General features: G+C 43.2%; 1 protein-coding gene across 1 annotated transcript; it reads right to left on the minus strand.

Annotated features, from left to right (window-relative positions):
- Positions 1–2,454: 2,454 nt before the first annotated feature.
- Positions 2,455–7,801, minus strand: LOC137298901 (galactosylceramide sulfotransferase-like). Its single transcript, XM_067831267.1, has 2 exons — positions 7,638–7,801; positions 2,455–4,381 (listed from the first exon to the last, which is right to left on the minus strand). Exons 1-2 carry the CDS (start codon positions 7,694–7,696, stop codon positions 3,229–3,231), a joined length of 1,212 nt encoding a protein of 403 aa, XP_067687368.1. The 5' UTR covers positions 7,697–7,801; the 3' UTR covers positions 2,455–3,228.
- Between the last annotated feature and the right edge of the window lie 18,872 nt (positions 7,802–26,673).

The following is a 26,673-nucleotide window of genomic DNA, read 5'->3' on the forward strand; positions in this document are numbered from 1 at the left end:
CGTACTGCCTCATCTGATGATGTGATGAATCAACCCGAAGAAAAGCCTACTGTTAGTTAGTGTCCGTTCAGTCAAGTGCGTTCATCTCAGATCGTTATGATAGACGAGGGTGTGTGTGTTTGTTGGTGGGTATGAACTTGTCCTAAAACTCTTTTGTTTCAAAAAAACTTTCCATCACATTTTCTTTTACTAAACAAAACTTGGCGCCTACAACATCTAAGAAAAGGGAGCCGACAAATATGGCCCGTTAAGTTCCGAGTAAGGATTGGTCTTCAGCAACCCCGTCCTGCCACAAAAGGCAACTGTGTTTGTCATAAAAGGCGACTAACGGGATTAGGTGGTCACTCGCTGACATGGTTGACCCTTGTCATCTGTTCAATGTTGCGTAGATTAGTGATCATGTTTATGTTCATTACTTGATTGTGTGACCCAGACTCGATTATTTACAGACCGCCGCTATATAACTGGAATGTTGCTGTGAGCGGCGTAAAACAAACAACCAACTTACAAACATTGAGGTTTGCTTAACACTTGCACCAGTTTTTAAGATGGCATCAAAATGAATATTACAGGGATTCCAGTGGTTGTTTTTCAACAATAATTTCAGATTAGATTATTGCAACTTCACAACAAGTTGCAGTGTCAGTCATCCTTAATCCGTCATCTTTGCGTATCCTTTTCAAAGTGTTCCCGTTGATTTTATCAGGTTTTGTCATATATATCAGTTCCAATTTTATTTCCTAATACATCATTCCACTTCCATACAGTGTTGATTACGATTTGTTATTTGTGTGCAGAAAAGCCCGGTAATAAACTTGACAACCAGTGTTTTGGTCAAAAGACTGAAGATGCGTGATTGCATTGGGTTTACATTTTTGTTTTCTAATTTGCTTTGTTTGCATTTAAAGGGGATTTTAACTGCATTAGTGACTCCGCAACAGTTTAGCAATTAGTTCTTAGATTATATGCGGTTTCAAACTACTCGCGGTGTAGAAACTTGCCAACGCCATTAAGGAGGTCAGTTATATATATTATCCCTTTTTTCCTTTTACTTTGTGCAAACATTGGTAGTTTTTTTCTATCTGTTAAGTTCTTTTAATCACTTGGGAGGTAATGTTACGTTCCGAGTTTATTTCCCTATGTGTAGACAATATGTCCCACCTAGTATTCAGCAAGTCACAGTAGAATGTCCTACGAACCAGTGATAACGTTTCTTAGATTTGGACAATTATGTTCAAAAATATTTACAGATCCAAGTTAAGGTACATGGTCTACAAATGGGTTGCTGCCCTTAGAAGACTTTATGTAGAAACGTCTTATGATGGGTCCTTTTTGAGCCAGCATCACCTCATTTATATTCGGTGCGTTCAGACTGCCATCTTCAACATTACATATGAGTTGATCGCATTTAACTTTATCGATTTTATTTCTCCATATAAACTTGAAATATTTGAAAGGCATCTGTGACTTTCGCCGGAGGAGTTCGGATGGAAGCGAAGAGATGATTTAGTGTGGGAATGATTGTCGATTGAAGTCTTGCTCCCCCAGGGAGCGAGATGTCTTATAGACCAGATTGACATCGGGTTCCGCTGTCTCTTTGTATCTTTATAGATAAGGCCATCCATTTCTTCAAAATCTAAATAAAATTTTAGTTAATTTAGATTCAAATTTCGACAGTTTTAATCTTTATCGTTGTTTAGAGTCGATCCATATAATTCTAGTGTTGTCTGTATTTACTTCCAACCCCGAAAAAACGGGTAAAAAACGTTAAAACCCGAAGCACTGCTTGCAGAGAGCGTTCAGATGCATCAGTTAGTGTCATAGGCCAGCTAATTGAGTAAGTTTTCGACATTATGTAATGTACTCCTTTCATGTCTGCAAAATTCCATATTATTGCTAAAATTTCAACGCAAGGTGTGAAGAGATATGGTGAAAGTGGATCTTCTTGAGGACAGCAACTTAGGGCCCGTGTAGCACCTTTCGAATCTCACACATACTGACTGTCGCATAACAAACATAGACGTATGTGTGAAGTTGAAGGGTCTGTGTGAGATGTGATACACTGTGGACTGAGTCGTCGTAGTTGTTTGAATATGGGATATGTTAATGTGGTTTTACACCTGACAGCCTGGAGTTATCACCATCTGTCTCTGACTCTAATGTAGACAAACACACGGGTAGTTTCACGTGGACGCCATTCAGCCACAAATAAAGCGTTAAACTTGACTGTTGGGATCCTGCTGGGGGACAAGTGTCAGTTGTCTGCATGGCCAGAGACTGTCCAAGACCATCTCCACGATGTCTCATAAACTCGATGGCCCAGATTGTGTTATTTATAAACTATTTACTATAGCTGGAAAATAGCTACTTTAAATATTTAACAAATACAAAATAACGCCGAAACAGTCGCTCCATCACGGTTGTTACCGTCACCGCTCATACAATAGTTGTCAGTTTGTATATCCATTCTTTAATATTCATGAAAAATGTACACTCCATGCTCTCTGTACGCATGTATACCGCCCACCATATGTTACCGCATGTACAATATGATAAACCCAGTGTGCAAAATGCCCACCTGCTTCTACTTTCCCTCATTGCACCCTGGTCTGTCAATACCATAACGATGTTGGGGTGTCTCACCATGTATCATGCACCCCTTCAGTCTAGTGTCTCACATTAAACTGACACAACGTGAAATAACGGGAATACTGCTCCTTCTTAACCTTAAGATAAAAATAAAATTGTCGAATTCTGATTAGTCGAAATTTTAGAGTTGGCGTATACAATTCTGAATAGGCTATGGACGGAGCAATGAAATTGTTGCCATAATTTCTTATTTGTGTGTGTGTGTGTTGTTTTTCAATTTTCAATTCACCAGTCATTTAACAAAACCCCCAGTTCGAACATTTTCATCATAATCAAAAACTAAGCCCTTCCCGAGTTATCTCCTGTTATGAGCGTTCAGGAAAATTCATGGCGAAAGGCCGAGACCTCGGCGAAAGGTTTTGCAACAGACTTTGGTGTCATTGCGATAATTAAATATTGTTTTTTAGAAATACCCCCACACACCCCCTGATGTTGTTGCTGTGCATCAGGAATTTACAAGAGTCACCCTTTCAAAACACCCATGTAACTGATAGTGCATGTGGAATACTGTTCACCGGAACTACAGTACTGCTCCGTGCTGTGTGGCATTCACCAAACTCTCGCTTCACGAGCAGACGCTCAGTAAGGTCTATGGAATGAGTTTGTTTGGGCAGATATTTTTGCATGCGTGGCATTAATAATCCGGTCGAAGAAAGCAAGTTCCGAAATTTTCATATAAAAACAGTCTCTGTTATCTACAACAAAACCATCTCCCCACCTACTGGCAGGGACTTCCAACGTCCGACCCACAACGCAGTAGTCTCGAAGCTGAATCAATAACTGTTTAAAATACCGCACTTCGTCAAAAAAATCTGACCCTTGACTCCAAACCTTTTTCCAGAACACCTTCCTGAAATGCGTATATAGATCATAGTCTGCCCTGGATAGGTTCTGATGTTTCTTGTAATGTTCTTGCGAGAACATCCAGTGTTGCCTTCTGGTATTCTTGTTGTGAAGGAAATATAGTATGTCTTTTAAACTCCAGCACAGGATGCGTTTCAGAAGTACCAAAGATTCGTCGAAGTACTCCATGAGCATAACCAAGTCGAAGTCATTCTCGATTTGGCTTATGTACGTCATCGCTGCCGTTCTATTTGTCAACGCCGGAAATTCGAAGCCCATATCGTTGGACTGGGAATTGCGGATCCGGTTCACCCTTAAACTGGCTGGCTTCTCGTTGTCCAGGTAAGCCGCCAGGGGGTTGCTATGTTGTTGCAGAGTCACGTTTCTACGCCTTCCAACCAACACGTAATATTCAAACGCCGACACAAATTGATCAAAGGGCTCCCTGAGTATTGAAATGTAGCGCGTCTCCTTGGGCATGACATCACGAAATGCATTATGGTTATAGGTCACGTGGTTCCACAGAATGTCATAAGTCTCCCCAAGGGGTGGGGGGAGAATATTGTCTCTGGATACGCTATCCCCGCGGTGCCCAATGTAATTGTATGCAGATGTGTGAAACGGTTTTCTTGGCACAACGAAGTTGAGATTCCTGGTGAAACCAAATCTCTGAATAATGTTGGCCACTGTAGAACTTCCAGCTTTGTGAACTTTCAGGAAGGCAAGTTTAGTGACAGGGTGGCATTTGGTCGGCCATCTTGGCCGGAACTCCACTCGTACTGGATCGCCGTTGACGAAGTTGTAAGTCTCAAGAACAGGCACCGTAGCCGTGTAATTCCGACCAATCAGAAACACCACACCCCCGAAACTGCAGGTCAGCGCTGAGAACCTGACAACAATAACATTAGACACAGTAAGGGTGCATTCAACTCAAAGCAGAATGTGCACATTGGAAATATATACCTACGTTATTGAATACCAGTTGACATTACATGTAGTTTATAGAAATATAAGAATATGCTATTCATTAACTACTTCGACCAGTACGTAACGATGGACTGATCTAGAATTGTTGTTGCTTGACATGTCAAGCGAAAGACGATACGATCAATGAAACCATTATGGGCTGAATACATCTATCTCGAAGTGTCTGTAACACCCTGCCACCTTCTCCGTCTGCGCGGTGTGATCTGTAACACCCTGCCACCTTCTCCGTCTGCGCGGTGTGATCTGTAACACCCTGCCACCTTGTCCGTCTGCGCGGTGTGATCTGTAACACCCTGCCACCTTCTCCGTCTGCGGGGTGTGATCTGTAACACCCTGCCACCTTCTCCGTCTGCGCGGTGTGATCTGTAACACCCTGCCACCTTGTCCGTCTGCGCGGTGTGATCTGTAACACCCTGCCACCTTCTCCGTCTGCGCGGTGTGATCTGTAACACCCTGCCACCTTCTCCGTCTGCGCGGTGTGATCTGTAACACCCTGCCACCTTCTCCGTCTGCGCGGTTTGATCTGTAACACCCTGCCACCTTGTCCGTCTGCGCGGTTTGATCTGTAACACCCTGCCACCTTCTCCGTCTGCGCGGTTTGATCTGTAACACCCTGCCACCTTCTCTTTCTACACACCCTGCCACCTTCTCCGTCTGCGCGGTGTGATCTGTAACACCCTGCCACCTTGTCCGTCTGCGCGGTGTGATCTGTAACACCCTGCCACCTTCTCCGTCTGCACGGTGTGATCTGTAACACCGTGCCACCTTCTCCGTCTGCGCGGTGTGATCTGTAACACCCTGCCACCTTCTCCGTCTGCGCGGTTTGATCTGTAACACCCTGCCACCTTGTCCGTCTGCGCGGTTTGATCTGTAACACCCTGCCACCTTCTCCGTCTGCGCGGTTTGATCTGTAACACCCTGCCACCTTCTCTTTCTACACACCCTGCCACCTTCTCCGTCTGCGCGGTGTGATCTGCAACACCCTGCCACCTTGTCCGTCTGCGCGGTGTGATCTGTAACACCCTGCCACCTTCTCCGTCTGCACGGTGTGATCTGTAACACCGTGCCACCTTCTCCGTCTGCGCGGTGTGATCTGTAACACCCTGCCACCTTCTCCGTCTGCGCGGTGTGATCTGTAACACCCTGCCACCTTGTCCGTCTGCGCGGTGTGATCTGTAACACCCTGCCACCTTCTCCGTCTGCGCGGTGTGATCTGTAACACCCTGCAACCTTCTCCGTCTGCGCGTTGTGATCTGTAACACCCTGCCACCTTCTCCGTCTGCGCGGTGTGATCTGTAACACCCTGCCACCTTCTCCGTCTGCGCGGTGTGATCTGTAACACCCGGCCACCTTCTCCGTCTGCGCGGTTTGATCTGTAACACCCTGCCACCTTGTCCGTCTGGGCGGTTTGATCTGTAACACCCTGCCACCTTCTCCGTCTGCGCGGTTTGATCTGTAACACCCTGCCACCTTCTCTTTCTACACACCCTGCCACCTTCTCCGTCTGCGCGGTGTGATCTGTAACACCCTGCCACCTTGTCCGTCTGCGCGGTGTGATCTGTAACACCCTGCCACCTTCTCCGTCGGCACGGTGTGATCTGTAACACCCTGCCACCTTCTCCGTCTGCGCGGTGTGATCTGTAACACCCTGCCACCTTCTCCGTCTGCGCGGTGTGATCTGTAACACCCTGCCACCCTCTCCGTCTGCGCAGTATGATCTGTAACACCCTGCCACCTTCTCCGTCTGCGCGGTGTGATCTGTAACACCCTGCCACCTTGTCTGTCTGCGCGGTGTGATCTGTAACACCCTGTCACCCTCTCCGTCTACACGGTGTGATCTGTAACACCCTGCCACCCTCTCCGTCTGCGCGGTGTGATCTGTAACACCCTGCCACCTTCTCCGTCTGCTGCCACCCTCTCCGTCTACACGGTGTGATCTGTAACACCCTGCCACCCTCTCCGTCTGCGCGGTGTGATCTGTAACACCCTGCCACCTTCTCCGTCTGCGCGGTGTGATCTGTAACACCCTGCCACCTTCTCCGTCTGCACGGTGTGATCTGTAACACCGTGCCACCTTCTCCGTCTGCGCGGTGTGATCTGTAACACCCTGCCACCCTCTCCGTCTACACGGTGTGATCTGTAACACCCGACCACCCTCTCCGTCTGCGCGGTGTGATCTGTAACACCCTGCCACCTTCTCCGTCTGCGCGGTGTGATCTGTAACACCCTGCCACCTTCTCCGTCTGCACGGTGTGATCTGTAAGGTTGGGGTGTTTTTATGGAACCCCTAACCTCAGAACAAGTCCCACGGACTATCGGAGGCCTGAACTCGACAGAAAATTATATTGTAACTCTAACCAGTCTAAGTAAACTTAGCCTCAGTACTTTTCGTCACACTCCACTACTGAGTCTTAACAAACCTTTCAGATTGACCAATCAGAACACAGCTTACCAAATCGCGAATGTGGACATTCGCGCACACCATTTTTATCTGGTTCGTACTGCATGTGATCTCTGGGAGTTCTTTTCAACCACGGGGGAAGGGTTTGATATCAAGATCTGACTCAAGATCTTGTCTTTTGACTGATCCTTAAAGACTGTTTAGTGATCACCTGGTACCTCCTTCAGTGGAGATGTAGACAGACGTACCGACGACAGAGAATCATATCAGGAAACAGGTTCTGATTTTAATGTGATTGCAAAACATCTCATATACGTATCACGCTCACAAATTCTGTTCAAACGACTTAAACAAAATAAACCCAACCTCAGTCTCTAAAAGGCACCAGTTACGTAACGCTTCTCAATGAAAATTTACCTCCCTTGCCCTCCAGGACGTGCTATTTGTACGTTCGAATTACGTATTCGTTTAAGCCTGGATCGTCTGGAACCATATCATAAAACAATTCTTACATCGGGGGCGGTGGAGGTAGCCTAGCAATTGAAGCGTTTGCTCGTAACGCCGAAGACCAAGCCGCGGGGTTGATTCCCCACATCGTGTTCCCCGCCTTGATATACTGCTGGAATATTGCTAAAGCCGCCGTAAAACGAGACTCGCTCACTCACTCCTTATATCGACATAAACCCCAATCCCCACGCCAACGTTCAGCGGTAAATCCGCAATCACGAGATACACACCAGCAGTTTGCACAACTTACCACAAAAAGAAGTTTCTTTGCTTGAACTTCATCGCCGAACACCGAGTGTGATGTGTCATCAGAGCCCAGCACAAGAAGCTTTGGTCAGTTCCCTCCCAGTACGCATCGTCGGACCTCCCCCAGCGACTTGTGGCGACACGCGGACTGTCTCAGCCGAGATGCATCTGCAAATATGGAGATGGAGGAATCGTCAGTCGCAGTCCCGCCACAGTCCCGGGAAGCTGGCCAGAACGTGAGTTCTAGGGAGTAGACGCATCGTGTTGCCAGGAGGTGACAGGCTCACTGACCACTACTCGACATACAGCTGGCCGATGACATGTTACGTCAGCCGCTACATTCCTCATGTAGACACAGCACCACGAGATATCATGGCGGTTTTTCACTGGTGGATTTCTCGGATTTAACCCCCTCCCAACACGTACACTGACGAAGAAAAGAAAGTACCCACCTGATGTTTGGACATTATTTTCGAAATGATAAGCGTAAATATTTTGAAATGCCTATTGACTGTGACTTACCAGTGTGGTACCTAGGTTCGACGCCAGCGCATCACGGTCCTCGGCGATTCAGACGATGTTATCCGGTTAATGGTCGATAGGCGTTGATTTAAATATCAGATACCAAGGGCAGCTCTTGTGTACACGTGCAAAGCAGTGAGACCAGTACCCGAATGGGTGATACTGGTTTTGGGCATACAATTTCATATTTATATCCAAAGAAACATTCGTGATCTCTACCTAATGTTTCAAGCTAATTTTCCAGTTTCATTTGCTGATGCTATCCACCAACTATTAGCGAGTCCTTGCCTGGTCCATATACCTAAGTCTTTCTATTAGGCGACGCACCACGCCTACAGTGATGCTATAGACCATAATCGGTAAATACACAACAGTATTCCAAGCCGACTAGACACGGTACATTACCCCGACAGCAGGTCTAGTGATCAGAGCTGATACAGAGTGTGGTAAGTGGACATCAAAGCTGTGACAGGCCACACAATTCACTCTGGGAAGCTGATGTACATTGTAATATCATAAAACACATTACCCTTCCCGAAATACTTTGAAACATAATTCATTGTAAAGTGAATTCAGTGCTTATTGAAAAGATTATCCGTATCGTTTACATACCGAGGCGAATCACAGTTTTAACCAACCATAATTTACGCGATTAAATTACGATTTAATAAAATAAATTACGCAATCTTGAAGCGTAATGCCTATTACAGACCCCTGACCGCCATTTTGTGAAAACGATCTGGGGATCTGTGACATCTCACAAAGGAACACGTTCAGTACTGACACGAACAGCGGTATATGCATACGTCACATAATTGAGAATATATATTAATGTATCATTTATGTTACTGACAAATTGTTACTATGAAAAAAAACCAAATACCGAGGCCGGTGGCCAGAAATCAATAGCAGAATAGTGCAAAATCTTAAATAGTGCAAAAACTCAAATATTTATAGTCGAAAATATTTTATAAAATTACTCACGTTTGTTTTTGATTTGGGATTGTTGTCTGTATTTCATGTAACAACGAATATGGAGCAGGTCTATGTCCACAGCAAAGAAGGGGTGTCAGTCACGTCTCCTGCACAGTGGCGAGACGGACATCTAAAACATTAACATCTTAGGCAGACACCCCTCGGAGTGATTTACACTGAACAGGACAACGGTGAAATATAACAGCTGGCTACAAGACAAACACAAGCGTTCGATCGTTTAGTTCTTTCTGAGCAGTGTATATGCATATATTTGATTTAGATAAATTAATAGCAGCCGTACAGGTAGCACAGCCATCGCCGTCTCGACGTGAAGCCTCTACTACTGTTTGTATTCCTTGTATTCACAAAGACACAGGTGTTTTTTTACACGCTTTGTTGCGTATGTTAACGTGGGTGTTTATATTTAGAGACATTTTCTTGTAAGAACAGAAAAAACACCAAAATTTATCTTTTGAAATATATCTAAAGTACAACATTGTTTATTGAAACTGAACTGGTGTTCTCACTGCCGGACAGGATACACATGGGCAGCTATCTTTGACCATGTAATCACAAATCTTAATATTCAAGCGTTTCCTGGCTGAAAACAGGCATAGGAACAACCTAGGGTGTGAAACACAACTATAAAACACACGTGAGATACGTCGCCATAATCGACCATTGACTATACTTGTTTCTTTTACCTGTTTTGATTTTGCCAACAGGAACAGAAATTCTGATCACACGAAACACACAACTGTATGGATGACAACTTGTTTTTCATTGTATAGAGCGACGTTCACAGGGGTGGGTTTGAGTCTTGGTTTGGAAGTCATGGGGTCTTTGTGATTGTTTTTGAAGACTTGGAAGGCAGGATAACCACTGTGAGGAGTTTTCCCCGATGTTTAAATTCGCTGCTAAGGACATCTGGATGATCATGATACGTCGGGTCTTCCAGTGTAGAGGTTCAAGTATAACAGTGGTGTCATTCTGGATGATCATGATACGTCGGGTCTTCCAGTGTGGAGGTTCAAGTATAACAGTGGTGTCATTCTGGATGATCATGATACGTCGGGTCTTCCAGTGTGGAGGTTCAAGTGTAACAGTGGTGTCATTCTGGATGGTCATGATACGTCGGGTCTTCCAGTGTGGAGGTTCAAGTTTAACAGTGGCGTCATTCTGTATGATCAGGTACATGGTCTTGTCGGAGAGGGTTTGTTGGCGATTTGAAAAATATTACCTATTAGCCTGGTCTATCTTGGCACCTTTGTCTATCTTACTCCTTGGTCTGTCTTGACACAGTGATCTATCACTGTTTGTCTTCACACTTAGATCTATCCTGACTCTCTGGTCTATCGTGACACAATTGTCTATCTTGACACCCTTGTCTATCTAACGCCCTGGTCTATCTTGACACCCTTGTCTATCTAGCGCCCTGGTCTATCGTGACGCAATTGTCTAACGAGACACTCATGTCTATCTTGACATCCTGGTCTATCTTACTTCCTGGTCTGTGTATCGCCCTGATCTATCGTGACACAATAGTCTATCTTACTCCCCTGTCTGTCTTGACACAACGGTCTATCCCTTGTCTCTCTTGACATTGTGGTCTACCGTGACACTCTTTGGCACTCTTATCTAACGCCCTGGTCTGTCGTGGCACAATGGTCCACCGTGACACTCATACATTGTCATTATCTTGTCACTCTGGCCTATCTTGACACCATGGTCTATTTTGACACCTCGTTCTACCTTTCTTCCTTGTCTATCTTGACACCCCTGGCTATCTTACTCCCTTGTCTGTTTTTACACACTGGTGTATCTTGACACCCCTGGCTATCTCACCCCCTTGTCTGTCTTTACACACTGGTCGATCTTGATACCCTGGTCTATCTTACTTCCTGATCTGTCTTGACTACCTGGTCTAACTTTTGTTTTTACGTTGCGAAAACTGACCAGCTGGTCGTACCAAATTACCTGTATCCTCATATACTGCACATACTTCAAATGTCAGTAAGTTTCAAACATCAGCATTGTCACCTTTGCCCTCCGGTACGTTTGTCTAAACAAATACATGAAATACATGCAATTAAGGCTCTGAAATCTGACTGACTGGTAGCACGATGGAGGCAGAACTGTTTGACCTTGGTCGGAGTACGCTATGTCAATGGCAATGGGTTGCTTCTATTGCATAGAGAGTGAATCGATAGACGTTGCAACAGAAATTCTCTTACCCCGTTATTGTTCAAGTCAACACTGATTGTGGGAGAGTCAGCTGATGCCCCAGGTTCAACTCTAGCATGGAACTGGCCATCGCCTACCCGGGTCCCACCCCCTCAACTACCCCTCTGGTAGTATCATTAGACTCTCAAGCCCCCCAAAACAAGTGCCATAGTTGTGTTTGACCTTACCTCGGTGATAAGGTCGACATGAGAATTAAGGGCTCCCTTTCGAGAACATTCGAGCATTAACTCTGCATTGAAAACGCCGCAGAACAATCGGTGTGGAATAATAGATTCCATAGAGCGGTGAAAGACCAAATATTGATGGTCATCATGCTAACTGACCATGGGCTAGTTGACAGGAACATACTGAGTTTCTGCAATCATGCATAACAATTACGGAAAATGCGTTGCTATGGAAATACTACTGCTGCTAATGGATCCGGCTTTTAGAGTACCCAGTAAACATTTAAGGGCAGGATTGCTTCGTGTTTACTGCCATGTTGGATTCAGTTGGCTGTGCTCAGTCATGGCATATCCTGCTCTCGTGATTCGTTCGGATTCAAACTTTCTCTTTCAAATTCTTGACTGGCATTTTAGAAGATGCTGTTTGATGAACATAAACAGTGTTCTAGATTTCTTCTGTCAAAGAGTAAAGAAGGTGAAATCCAGAAGATTCTCTATGTTCATCTATCTCTTTCAGTTCAAAGTTTATCGTGTTTCTATTTTAGAAACAGTTGACAAGGAGAAACATCTGTCTAACATACACATTATGAAACAATATGAAACAATCAAATGATATAGATACATTTACACGGGGTAAGCTGTAGTGTTGATAGCCATTCTTTACAAGATTACAGGCGCATATTGCCCGAGAACATGTATCAATTATCGGATCGCTATTGGCAACAACTATCTTCAGATCAGCTCTAAAGGCTTGTCTTTACCTTTTAGTATACCCAGTGTGACTGTTTACTTGTTTTTAACTTTGAATGCAAAGAAATGAATAGAAATGTATAATTATGTTCTAGGTTTTTGCTATTGTATGTTTTTAACTATGAAATGTTAACACAGATATAAAACTACCCGCCACCCACCTACGCTCCGCATAAACTAGCTCGGATTGCACCTATATACAGAGTTAATATTGTCTGTGAGAACTGAGGGCATGTTCATATCCACAGCGCTGGCCATCAGCTTACGATACTCGGGATAAATAAGTAATGTTTATAGCAGAGGTGGTGCGTGACGTGATGAGCTGTCCATGTGATCAGTAGGCCAGGCGTTATGTGCTGTCACGCCATTATCAGCTGGCAGGCAGTTCGAGTTACGTATTTCACAATCAGGAACGGATGTGAACCAAGGGACGAATCTGTTTTAGATCATAATTGATATATAATCGGAACGTTTCCAGTGTTACCTATATTCATCTGTCAACATTGTTTACCATAAACTGACCGTATTACAGACGGTCCATATACGTACACCCTGTAGTGTATTACAGACGGTCCATATACGTACACCCTGTAGTGTATTACAGACGGTCCATATACGTACACCCTGTAGTGTATTACAGACGGTCCATATACGTTCACCCTGTAGTGTATTACAGACGGTCCATATACGTACACCCTGTAGTGTATTACAGACGGTCCATATACGTTCACCCTGTAGTGTATTACAGACGGTCCATAGACGTACACCCTGTAGTGTATTACTTACATATGTACATCCTGTAGTGTATTAGAGAGGTATTTCTAAGTACACCCTGTAATGTATTACAGATGCATGTACATCCTATACTTTTTGTATCACACACTTGAGTCCAAGTGTGAGTCCAGAAAATCATTTAGAAAGTGGTCATATGTAATGTTTCTTACATTTGCATTCGGAATCACACTTCTCAGTCAAGTACAAATGTTGGTATGCTTGTTGTATTGAGAGCAGGCTTCAAACCCACACTATCAGAATAAGGCAAGCATAAAGGCAAACATTTAAGTTGTCCAGAATTGATGTGCCCATTAAATCACTGACTTTCAGAAACTGGTATATCTAGATTAGCTAGTCCACAGTACATCATCCACTTGATAGAGGACTGACCTATTGGCTGTTGTTATAAGCAATATTTGTTTCAATGATTTGCCAGTTGTGGGTATATTAATAATATAATGAAAATTTGGGGTTGTTTTCAACACATTTACAGATAGGGAATTCAGCTGGTTCAAACGCGTCATCAATGTATAATTCTTCTGTGTCTTCAGAATGACAAACGACCAGGAAAAATGTCTGAAGCTGAACATACCTTTATCGTGTGTGGAATCTCTGGCGAGTGTCGCTGGCTGCAGCAGCCTCTGACAGTGCTAGTAGCTCGCCGTCCGTTCATGTATAAAATATGACCACACGTTCCATCAGCAATTACGCATGTGCCTGATACATGTGGTCAGCCGGGGACCATCTCAAAATCTGTGCTGGAATGTTTAATTTCTCACATGTTTAATAATTTCGTTATACGTTAGCAAAATATGGTTTGATATTTTTTACCAACATCAGGAAAATTAACGTGATATTTAAACATGTGGATTTATGCTATTCATTGTTTGAAAACTATTTTCTTCCAACATTTCCTCCACAAGCCGGATTTCCCCGATGAACAGATGGCCCCAATTGATACTGATGTTGTTAAATATTAGAGATTAAATATCATAGGTATGAACCTACTGCTGCACGTAGAGATAGGTATAATAGTTATCTAACACACTGTCTTTGTTTGGATGAGACTTGACTTATACGTTACTAATATTTACTTTTCATCAAATTAACAACACTGAGAAGTAACCCCCCTTGTCCCTGTGCAAGAATGTGAAATACACGTGAACACTTACGCACAGCGATCGTGGAACAACGGTGATTGTAAGTCCCATACTTTATACAGGCGTGCAATAGTCTTAGCGCTAAAATCGATGTGTGCAATTGCGTTCGGAAGACTTGACGACGTAAAACGCGGTCTTTAATGGACGAGCAGGATCCTGCGCAGGATCACCCGGACACTTCTCGAAAGACGTTCAGTGTTGTGTTCTAGTGAATGGGTTCAAAATCTCCTCGTTTCCGATGAATCGTGGACTAAAACAAGGATGCCTCATGTCTCCAGTGTTATTTAATCTTTTCATTGATGATTCTTTACACATGCTTTATAGCCTCAACCATGGGGTAAATATAGACAATACACACATCAGTGTTAGCATATGCAGACGGCATTCCTCTGCTCGCGGAACGTGAAGTCGATCTTCATGTACCTTTGGATGTTTTGAATGATTGGTGTGGCATCAATAAAGTAATAATATTATCAGAAAAATCGAAGATTGTACATTGTAACATTTTAGAATTTCGTCCATTTTAAGGCTGTAACGTGTATTTATGGTTTGGAATAATGTTGTAAATACTGTTTAACAATTATAACTATCTTGTTTTATGTTTTACTGAATTTGCCGATTTCATTGCTATGGCCCGGGTGGCCGTTAAATTAGCTAATCACCAATTCTCTGAAAAGTGGAACCAATAGCCAAATGTATTCTTGAAAAATAAAGTCTTGACTTTCTGTGAAATATTCGTACGTTTTAACTGGTAACAACTCACGGAACATGGTGTGCAAAAATCAAGAATAGGGGTCACTCCCGGCCCGTTACAGGCTTATGACAGTGAGGGCATCTTTTTTGTTTTGTAATCAACTTGATTTCTGTGACAAATCGAATACCATAGATCAAGAAAACATAAACGCAATTACAGTAGTGTTGATATTCCCTTTTACGAAGCACAACTCTCTCTATCAAAATCAATGAGAGTTGGTGGGATACAGCTTTTAACATTGGACAAAATACTTCTCAAAGAGGTAACGTAGAAAACTGAAATCATACAATCTACGTTACCACCAATCTGCATGACCATTTTGTTTCAATCATTATAATGTAATGAAGCAAATGTGGAATAAAATTTGCCTTGTGCATAATATCATCCACTACTGACCAGGAATCAATGTAATATTCTTGTTAGGAAAGGGCACCAGGTGAGGAAAACGAAGAACTTCGAGAAACATAACGTTTTTGGTAATCTATGTCACCCCTCATCATACACTTATTACCATGAATTATTACAAAACAATGAACATGATGTATTGATGAAACAATATAGATAGATGCCATGGAAAGGTAACGAAGTGTAGCATTACTGGAGGGTGGCCGATAATGTCCAGAATGTTCACGTTAGTGTTACGACGTTACCAAGCTCTACGCGGCTTAGAAACGTAACCTAGCACATGCATTGAATTAACAATAGCTGGATTTCATAGATTAAGCATTGTATTATTGATAGGCATTAGTTGCATATGAAAAGAATGCAGTGTAGCTGCCAAGTGGATCACATCACATCACGAATTACACCACAGAGATTACGTTTAAGGGTATCACAGACTGACTCTGTAGTCTGTGACATACTACTGAAATTTGCTGCATTCTCTTGAAGCACATGCCTCCCTACTGTCGGTTGTTTCATGAATTGTATGTTGTATATAGATATATGTAGGTCACGTAGATTACATCCTTAAAACAACTAAACGATGTATATTCCAATTCTACTTATGTTGTAATGGGGTGTTCAGCTGTAACACGTTTCTTGTTACTTCTTCAGCTACCGCACATCATTTTAAGAATGTTAACAAGGTCTTTGCGTGTAACGTAGATCACGCATATACTGGAGACAATGTAAAAATACTAATCTATTTTTTGAAGAAATATATTTCTTTATTTTCTTTTGAGAGACCAACATTATAGAATATACATAACTGCTATTTCAAATCCCCGTATGGCGACAAGCGTTTTGTAGCAAAATCAGTTCATATGAACATCTGTTGATAGTCAGATAAACATGAAGGTGTGCCGTTTAACTTTGTTTGCGATGCCTCTGGGTTGATATTTAACAGCAGACATATTTTGCAATACGAATCCCAACTCCTGAGTGCGAGAGCGATATTAATATATGGTTCCACTTTACAGAGAACTGGTGTACTATGGTTTATGCCACTTAACATCTGCATGTCAAAGTGTTGGGATTGGAGGTTTTAGTACTTTTAGTCAAAACTATACGACAGCATGATTTGGTCTGATTTAAACTATGGTGCGGCTATCTCTGGCGATTTACCAGCAGTAAATGCAGTACATCACAGGGCCATTCGCTATTTTGGGAAACTTGGCAAGTACGTCCCTAACACTGCAATAAATTTGTCTGTGAACACCATCACCTATTACCGATCTGGTGATCCTGTTGACCCATCGCTCATCGCAGCTGCTGAGTCCACGTCTGTCATCCACATCACACATCGCCCAGCTGCTGAGCCTATGTCTGTCAACTCCATCACCTAGCTGTTACACCTTCGACTGTCAACCACATCACCTAGCGGTTACACCTTCGACTGTCAACCACATCACCTAGCTGTTACACCTTCGACTGTCAACCACATCACCTAGCGGTTACACCTTCGACTGTCAACCCCATCACCTAGCGGTTACACCTTCGACTGTCAACCCCATCACCTAGCTGTTACACCTTCGACTGTCAACCCCATCACCTAGCTGTTACACCTTCGACTGTCAACCACATCACCTAGATGTTTGACTTTCGACTGTCAACCCCATCACCTAGCGGTTACACCTTCGACTGTCAACCACATCACCTAGCTGTTAGACCTTCGACTGTCAACCACATCACCTAGCGGTTACACCTTCGACTGTCAACCCCATCACCTAGCTGTTACACCTTCGACTGTCAACCCCATCACCTAGCGGTTACACCCTCGACTGTCAACCACATCACCTAGCTGTTACACCTTCGACTGTCAACCACATCACCTAGATGTTTGACTTTCGACTGTCAACCCCATCACCTAGCGGTTACACCTTAGACTGTCAACCACATCACCTAGCTGTTACACCTTCGACTGTCAACCACATCACCTAGCTGTTAGACCTTCGTCTGTCAACCACATCACCTAGCTGTTAGACCTTCGTCTGTCAACCACATCACCTAGCTGTTAGACCTTCGTCTGTCAACCACATCACCTAGCTGTTACACCTTCGACTGTCAACCACATCACCCAGCTTTTAGACCTTCGTCTGACAACCCCATCACCCAGCTTTGAGACCTTCGTCTGTCAACCACATCACCCAGCTTTTAGACCTTCGTCTGTCAACCACATCACCCAGCTTTTAGACCTTCGTCTGTCAACCCCATCAATCATTGCCCAGTTGTTTGAATTACGTCCGTCACTGCCATCACCGATCGCTTCAGTAATGTAGAAGTGTAGGTTATATCATGAAATCACTTACAAAGCTACATGGTGCATAGATCCAGTGTTTGCATCAGTGAACAAATGCACGTAATATACCTCACAACTGCGGTTACGGAACACTTGCTCTCGTCCGGCATTATGACTTTGATAACGATATCCGAGATGGTTTAATGTCAGTCGAGATGGAATTATACGTCTTTCTCTATTTGTATGACAATAAATACATATATGAATGGTATGTTTCTGATACAATAACAATCTTGTTCCTGTGTTTGTAAACAAGTCATAATATCACGACCAACAGCAACGTGGCTCTCTAAACGTAACGATTGTTTGTACTGGACAAACTGGGAGTGTTGTTTGTACGCACACTGACCGCTATATACTCAGCTGTGCAAGCAGTGTAGATAAAGACCCGCGGACAGTGTGTGTTCTGGACACTTAACGTGGTCAGCACGTGAACTATTCATAGCGCGCTCCATACACTTGCGTAACAGACCTTGTCCTTATCGTCTTCAGCTAGCCGAGACTTGATCATAAACATGTGAGTGGGTCAAGTGGACAAGTTATCACATTTGGTAAGACTATAAATTATTATTTTGCACGCATTGACAGCAAAACAGTTAGCTTATTAGCTGACTTAATATCCGTGGTAATTGACTATACGTACTGTACGCATGTGGGATTCGAACCCGGTCCTTCGGTGTGTCGTGCGAACGTTTTAAGTATAAACTTAACCAGCCTGCATAAGTAGGAACTTGCACTTCGCGTGGTAAATCAGAAAAATACAATGGCTTCAGTGCCAGACGCCATACTTGATTACAAGCACCCTTCTCTACATGACATTAACAGGTTCAAAACACTTCAGCGCAAATACTTAAACAAATAGTGACCAGCGCGCTGCCGAGTACACACACGTCTAAACAAATAGCGAGTTTTAGCATGGCTGTCTTTTTTATGTTTCAAGGCAGAAACAAATGAAGCATTCAGTAAAGACATTTTCAACGGGGAGCCAAATGAATATTTCATCCAACATAACTGTGAAAACCGAGTTGCGTGAAGACCGCTAGATATGGGAGCAAGCAAGACACCAGACTTCACTCGACGGCACTGTAGACACTGCAGTGAGGACGGACATGCTTAAAGAAGATCTCATGATTTTATTCGCTGAATTTTTCATGAGTTACTGAGTTTGGTTTTACGCCGCCTTTAGCAATGTTCCACCAATATCACGGCAGGAGACACGAGAAATGGGTTTCACACATTGTACCCATGTGGAAATCGAACTGGGGTCTTCGGCGTGACGAGCGAACGAGAGGATGAGAGGATATGAGAGGATACAAGGTACACTGCAGGGTATAGAATTACGTATCATTGTTACCAAAGCCGAGGGTTCACGTATGCACGTTGAATACAAGCAGTATGTTGTAATTATGGATTTTAATGTACTAATTACACAAAGACTGTAATACCCAATGATCATGAGCTTAGGATGTTGCAGATGGGTGCAGCGCATGACCGTGTTGTGTTGGATTGTTCGAAGCAAGCGATACAAGCACACTGACAGGACAACACACAGGTCTAGGACCGTAAGACCAAGGGACGCAACCCTCCCAAAGTGACCGGACAACATACAGGTCTAGGACCGTAAGACCAAGGGACGCAACCCTCCCAAACTGACCGGACAACAAACAGGTCTAGGACCGTAAGACCAAGGGACGCAACCCTCCCAAACTGACCGGACAACAAACAGGTCTAGGACCGTAAGACCAAGGGACGCAACCCTCCCAAACGGACCGGACAACAAACAGGCCTAGGACCGTAAGACCAAGGGACGCAACCCTCCCAAACGGACCGGACAACATACAGGTCTAGGACCGTAAGACCAAGGGACGCAACCCTCCCAAACTGACCGGACAACATACAGGTCTAGGACCGTAAGACCAAGGGACGCAACCCTCCCAAAGTGACCGGACAACAAACAGGTCTAGGACCGTAAGACCAAGGGACGCAACCCTCCCAAACTGACCGGACAACAAACAGGTCTAGGACCGTAAGACCAAGGGACGCAACCCTCCCAAACGGACCGGACAACATACAGGTCTAGGACCGTAAGACCAAGGGACGCAACCCTCCCAAACGGACCGGACAACAAACAGGTCTAGGACCGTAAGACCAAGGGACGCAACCCTCCCAAACGGACCGGACAACAAAGGGGCCTAGGACCGTAAGACCAAGGGACGCAACCCTCCCAAACGGACCGGACAACATACAGGTCTAGGACCGTAAGACCAAGGGACACAACCCTCCCAAACTGACCGGACAACATACAGGTCTAGGACCGTAAGACCAAGGGACGCAACCCTGCCAAACTGACCGAACAACAGACAGAATGAATTCTACATTTATTGTGAACGTAATCAGATATACTAATACATATTTGTTGTATAAATGAACAGAATATTGTGTATGTTGAAAATAAATGTATTGCACATTACAGTTTAAACATGAAAATATATCGATAATCTGCCTGTTGTTAAGACCGATACCGATACACATGTTAATCTACATTGTACTATATGTAATGGAACATCAAGTAACACCACAACTGAAAGTTAAGATATTTGTCGATATTTCATAACACTGGCCTGATAGTAATTACGAATAAATTAACGAAAGTAATTACCTGTACAGTGTTAAATATGACTAAATCCCGCCATTAGTTTCATCATGTTTTGATGTGTTGGTGTGAAAAGGTGAATGCTTGTTACCGTCAGTGTCCGCCAATATTATTGCAAACTATACTGACCATAAACGTGAATTTTGATATTTTCACATCCAAGGTAAAAGGCTGTCAGCAGTTCGAATGTATCAGACTGTCTCAGTGTCAAATCATGGAGTGTTTGTGTATGCAAGTAAAAGCTTTTAGAAGCAACGTGAAGAGTAATATAGTAGATTATAATCTAGACTCATCATACTCGTGACTGGTGGTATATATATTTAATGATATAGAATAAAATAATCCAGTAATGAAACGATGACAGTCACGGTCTTGTACAAAAAAGGTAACGTATTTCATAATTTGAAGACTGTTGTTAAGGACACACCCGAATTATGGCGGACTTAATCTGTATACGTTGTCAGTAGCTTCGCAAGAGAGGTTGATACTCAGTGCAATACGGAGGTACTTCTGGCATACCTGACACACATACATCACATGGTAATCGTCTTAAATACAGTCTACAGTTAAGGGACAAACAGAAATCGCAAACTGCCCAATTATGATCGATATTATCTGTGAGCCTATCCTGAAATGCAATAGGAATTAATGTTGTACCGTCGATGTTTTCGAGCCAGAAACTGCCATTGGAGGACACAGCGAGAAAAGTTAAAAGACGCGACAAAAACCTTCCCGTAGTTGCAAGGAATCTCTTCTAAAAGCAGAGTAAACCTCTTGGTTGACAATGCAATGTCTGGGTCACAAACACTGCCTGAACAATGCATAATGTCTAGGTCACAAACTCTGCCTGAACAATGCAATGTTTAGGTCACAAAGACTGCCTGAACAATGCATAATATCTAGGTCACAAACACTGCCCGAACAATGCATAATGGTTAGGTCACAAACACTGCCTGAACAATGCATAATGTCTAGGTCACAAACACTGCCTGAACAATGCACAATCTCTAGGTCACAAACACTGCCTGAACAATGCATAATGTCCACGTCACAAACACTGCCTGAACAATGCATAATGACTAGGTCACAAACACTGCCTGAACAATACATAATGTCTAGGTCACAAACACTGCCTGAACAATGCATAATGTCTAGGTCACAAACACTGCCTGAGCAATGCATAATGTCTAGGTCACAAACACTGCCTGAACAATGCATAATGTCTAGGTCACAAACACTGCCTGAACAATGCATAATGTCTAGGTCACAAACACTGCCTGAACAATGCATAATGTCTAGGTCACAAACAATGCCTGAACAATGCATAATGTCTAGGTCACAAACAATGCCTGAACAATGCATAATGTCTAGGTCACAAACACTGCCTGAACAATGCATAATGTCTAGGTCACAAACACTGCCTGAACAATGCATAATGACTAGGTCACAAACACTGCCTGAAAAATGCATAATGTCTAGGTCACAAACTCTGCCTGAACAATGCATAATGTTTAGGTCACAAACACTGCCTCAACAATAAAATGTTTAGGTCACAAACTCTGCCTGAACAATGCAATGTGTGAGTCATAAACACTGCCTGAACAATGCATAATGTCTAGGTCACAAACTCTGCCCGAACAATGTAATGTCTAGGTCACAAACACTGCCTGAACAATGCATAATGTCTAGGTCACAAACACTGCCTGAACAATGCATAATGTTCAGGTCACAAACACTGCCTGAACAATGCATAATGTCTAGGTCACAAACACTGCCCGAACAATGTATAATGACTAGGTCACAAAGACTGCCTGAACAATGCATAATGTCTAGGTCACAAACACTGCCTGAACAATGCATAATGACTAGGTCACAAACACTGCCTGAACAATGCACAATGTCAAGGTCACAAACACTGCCTGAACAATGGATGATGTCTAGGTCACAAACACTGCCTGAACAATGCATAATGACTAGGTCACAAACACTGCCTGAACAATGCATAATGTCTAGGTCACAAACACTGCCCGAACAATGCACAATGTCTAGGTCACAAACACTGCCTGAACAATGCATAATGTTCAGGTCACAAACACTGCCTGAACAATGCATAATGTCTAGGTCACAAACACTGCCTGAACAATGCATAATGTCAAGGTCACAAACACTGCCTGAACAATGCATAATGTCTAGGTCACAAACACTGCCTGAACAATGTATAATGACTAGGTCACAAACACTGCCCGAACAATGCATAATGTCTAGGTCACAAACACTGCCCGAACAATGCATAATGTCTAGGTCACAAACACTGCCTGAACAATGCATAATGTCTAGGTCACAAACACTGCCTGAACAATGCATAATATCTAGGTCACAATCACTGCCTGAACAATGCATAATGTCTAGGTCACAAACACTGCCTGAACAATGCATAATGACTAGGTCATAAACACTGCCTGAACAATGGATGATGTCTAGGTCACAAACACTGCCTGAACAATGCGTAATGTCTAGGTCACAAACACTGCCTGAACAATGCGTAATGTCTAGGTCACAAACACTGCCTGAACAATGCATGATGTCTAGGTCACAAACACTGCCTGAACAATGGATGATGTCTAGGTCACAAACACTGCCTGAACAATGCATAATGTCTAGGTCACAAACACTGCCTGAACAATTTATGATGTCTAGGTCACAAACAATGCCTGAACAATGCATGATGTTTAGGTCACAAACACTGCCTGAACAATTCATAACGTCTAGGTCACAAACACTGCCTGAACAATGGATGATGTCTAGGTCACAAACACTGCCTGAACAATGCACAATGTCTAGGTCACAAACACTGCCTGAATAATGCATAATGTCTAGGTCACAAACACTGCCCGAACAATGCATAATGTCTAGGTCACAAACACTGCCTGAACAATGCATATTGTCTAGGTCACAAACACTGCCTGAACAATTCATAATGTCTGGGTCACAAACACTGCCTGAACAATGCAATGTGTGAGTCATAAACACTGCCTGAACAATGCATAATGTTTAGGTCACAAACTCTGCCCGAACAATGTAATGTTTAGGTCACAAAGACTGCCTGAACAATGCATAATGTCTAGGTCACAAACACTGCCTGAACAATGCATAATGTTCAGGTCACAAACACTGCCTGAACAATGCATAATGTCTAGGTCACAAACACTGCCTGAACAATCCATAATGTCTAAGTCACAAACACTGCCCGAACAATGTATAATGACTAGGTCACAAACAATGCCTGAACAATGCATAATGTCTAGGTCACAAACACTGCCTGAACAATGCATAATGACTAGGTCACAAACACTGCCTGAACAATGCATAATGTCTAGGTCACAAACACTGCCTGAACAATGGATGATGTCTAGGTCACAAACAATGCCTGAACAATGCATAATGACTAGGTCACAAACACTGCCTGAACAATGCATAATGTCTAGGTCACAAACACTGCCTGAACAATGCATAATGTCTAGGTCACAAACACTGCCTGAACAATGCATGATGTTTAGGTCACAAACACTGCCTGAACAATTCATAATGTCTAGGTCACAAACACTGCCTGAACAATGCACAATGTCTAGGTCACAAACACTGCCTGAATAATGCATAATGTCTAGGTCACAAACACTGCCCGAACAATGCATAATGTCTAGGTCACAAACACTGCCTGAACAATGCATATTGTCTAGGTCACAAACACTGCCTGAACAATGCATAATGTCTAGGTCACAAACACTGCCTGAACAATTTATGATGTCTAGGTCACAAACACTGCCCGAACAATGCATAATGTCTAGGTCACAAACACTGCCTGAACAATGCATAATGTCTAGGTCACAAACACTGCCTGAACAATTTATGATGTCTAGGTCACAAACAATGCCTGAACAATGCATGATGTTTAGGTCACAAACACTGCCTGAACAATTCATAACGTCTAGGTCACAAACACTGCCTGAACAATGGATGATGTCTAGGTCACAAACACTGCCTGAACAATGCACAATGTCTAGGTCACAAACACTGCCTGAATAATGCATAATGTCTAGGTCACAAACACTGCCCGAACAATGCATAATGTCTAGGTCACAAACACTGCCTGAACAATGCATATTGTCTAGGTCACAAACACTGCCTGAACAATTCATAATGTCTGGGTCACAAACACTGCCTGAACAATGCAATGTGTGAGTCATAAACACTGCCTGAACAATGCATAATGTTTAGGTCACAAACTCTGCCCGAACAATGTAATGTTTAGGTCACAAAGACTGCCTGAACAATGCATAATGTCTAGGTCACAAACACTGCCTGAACAATGCATAATGTTCAGGTCACAAACACTGCCTGAACAATCCATAATGTCTAAGTCACAAACACTGCCCGAACAATGCATAATGTCAAGGTCACAAACACTGCCTGAACAATGCATAATGTCTAGGTCACAAACACTGCCTGAACAATGCATAATGACTAGGTCACAAACACTGCCTGAACAATGCATAATGTCTAGGTCACAAACACTGCCTGAACAATGGATGATGTCTAGGTCACAAACAATGCCTGAACAATGCATAATGACTAGGTCACAAACACTGCCTGAACAATGCATAATGTCTAGGTCACAAACACTGCCTGAACAATGCATAATGTCTAGGTCACAAACACTGCCTGAACAATGTATAATGTCTAGGTCACAAACACTGCCCGAACAATGTATAATGACTAGGTCACAAACACTGCCTGAACAATGTATAATGTCTAGGTCACAAACACTGCCTGAACAATGCATAATGACTAGGTCACAAACACTGCCTGAACAATGCATAATGTCTAGGTCACAAACACTGCCTGAACAATGGATGATGTCTAGGTCACAAACAATGCCTGAACAATGCATAATGACTAGGTCACAAACACTGCCTGAACAATGCATAATGTCTAGGTCACAAACACTGCCTGAACAATGCATAATGTCTAGGTCACAAACACTGCCTGAACAATGCATGATGTTTAGGTCACAAACACTGCCTGAACAATTCATAATGTCTAGGTCACAAACACTGCCTGAACAATGGATGATGTCTAGGTCACAAACACTGCCTGAACAATGCATAATGTCTAGGTCACAAACACTGCCTGAACAATGCATAATGTCTAGGTCACAAACACTGCCCGAACAATGCATAATGTCTAGGTCACAAACACTGCCCGAACAATGCATATTGTCTAGGTCACGAACACTGTCTGAAAAATTCGTAATGTCTGGGTCACAAACACTGCCTGAACAATGCATAATGACTAGGTCACAAACACTGCCTGAACAATGCATAATGTCTAGGTCACAAACACTGCCTGAACAATGCATAATGTCTGGGTCACAAACACTGCCTGAACAATGCATAATGTTTAGGTCACAAACACTGCCTCAACAATGCATAATGTCTACGTCACAAACACTGCCTGAACAATGCATAATGTCTAGGTCACAAACACTGGCTGAACAATGCATAGTGTTTAGGTCACAAACACTGCCTGAACAATGCATGATGTCTAGGTCACAAACTCTGCCTGACCAATGGATGATGTCTAGGTCACAAACTCTGCCTGACCAATGGATGATGTCTAGGTCACAAACACTGCCTGAACAATGCATGATATTTAGGTCACAAACACTGCCTGAACAATGCATGATATTTAGGTCACAAACACTGCCTGAACAATGGATGATGTCTAGGTCACAAACAATGCCTGAACAATGCATAATGTCTAGGTCACAAACACTGCCTGAACAATGCATAATGTCTAGGTCACAAACAATGCCTGAACAATGCATAATGTCTAGGTCACAAACACTGTCTGAATAATGCATAATGTCTAGGTCACAAACACTGCCTGAACAATGGATGATGTCTAGGTCACAAACACTGCCTGAACAATGCATAGTGTTTAGGTCACAAACACTGCCTGAACAATGCATGATGTCTAGGTCACAAACTCTGCCTGACCAATGGATGATGTCTAGGTCACAAAGACTGCCTGACCAATGCATGATGTCTAGGTCACAAACACTGCCTGAACAATGCATGATATTTAGGTCACAAACACTGCCTGAACAATGCATGATATTTAGGTCACAAACACTGCCTGACCAATGGATGATGTCTAGGTCACAAACAATGCCTGAACAATGCATAATGTCTAGGTCACAAACACTGCCTGAACAATGCATAATGTCTAGGTCACAAACACTGCC

Source organism: Haliotis asinina, chromosome 10 (assembly GCF_037392515.1).
Source record: "Haliotis asinina isolate JCU_RB_2024 chromosome 10, JCU_Hal_asi_v2, whole genome shotgun sequence".
Classification (NCBI taxonomy): Eukaryota; Metazoa; Mollusca; class Gastropoda; order Lepetellida; family Haliotidae; genus Haliotis; species Haliotis asinina.

What these genes read in the sequence shown, in the direction of transcription:
- LOC137298901 (XM_067831267.1), bottom strand. Translation starts at nt 7,696, where the DNA reads ATGACACATCACACTCGGTGTTCGGCGATGAAGTTCAAGCAAAGAAAC. An exon ending in CAAAGAAACTTCTTTTTGTG is followed by an intron (nt 4,382 to 7,637) that starts GTAAGTTGTGCA and finishes TATTGTTGTCAG; the next exon opens with GTTCTCAGCGCTGACCTGCA.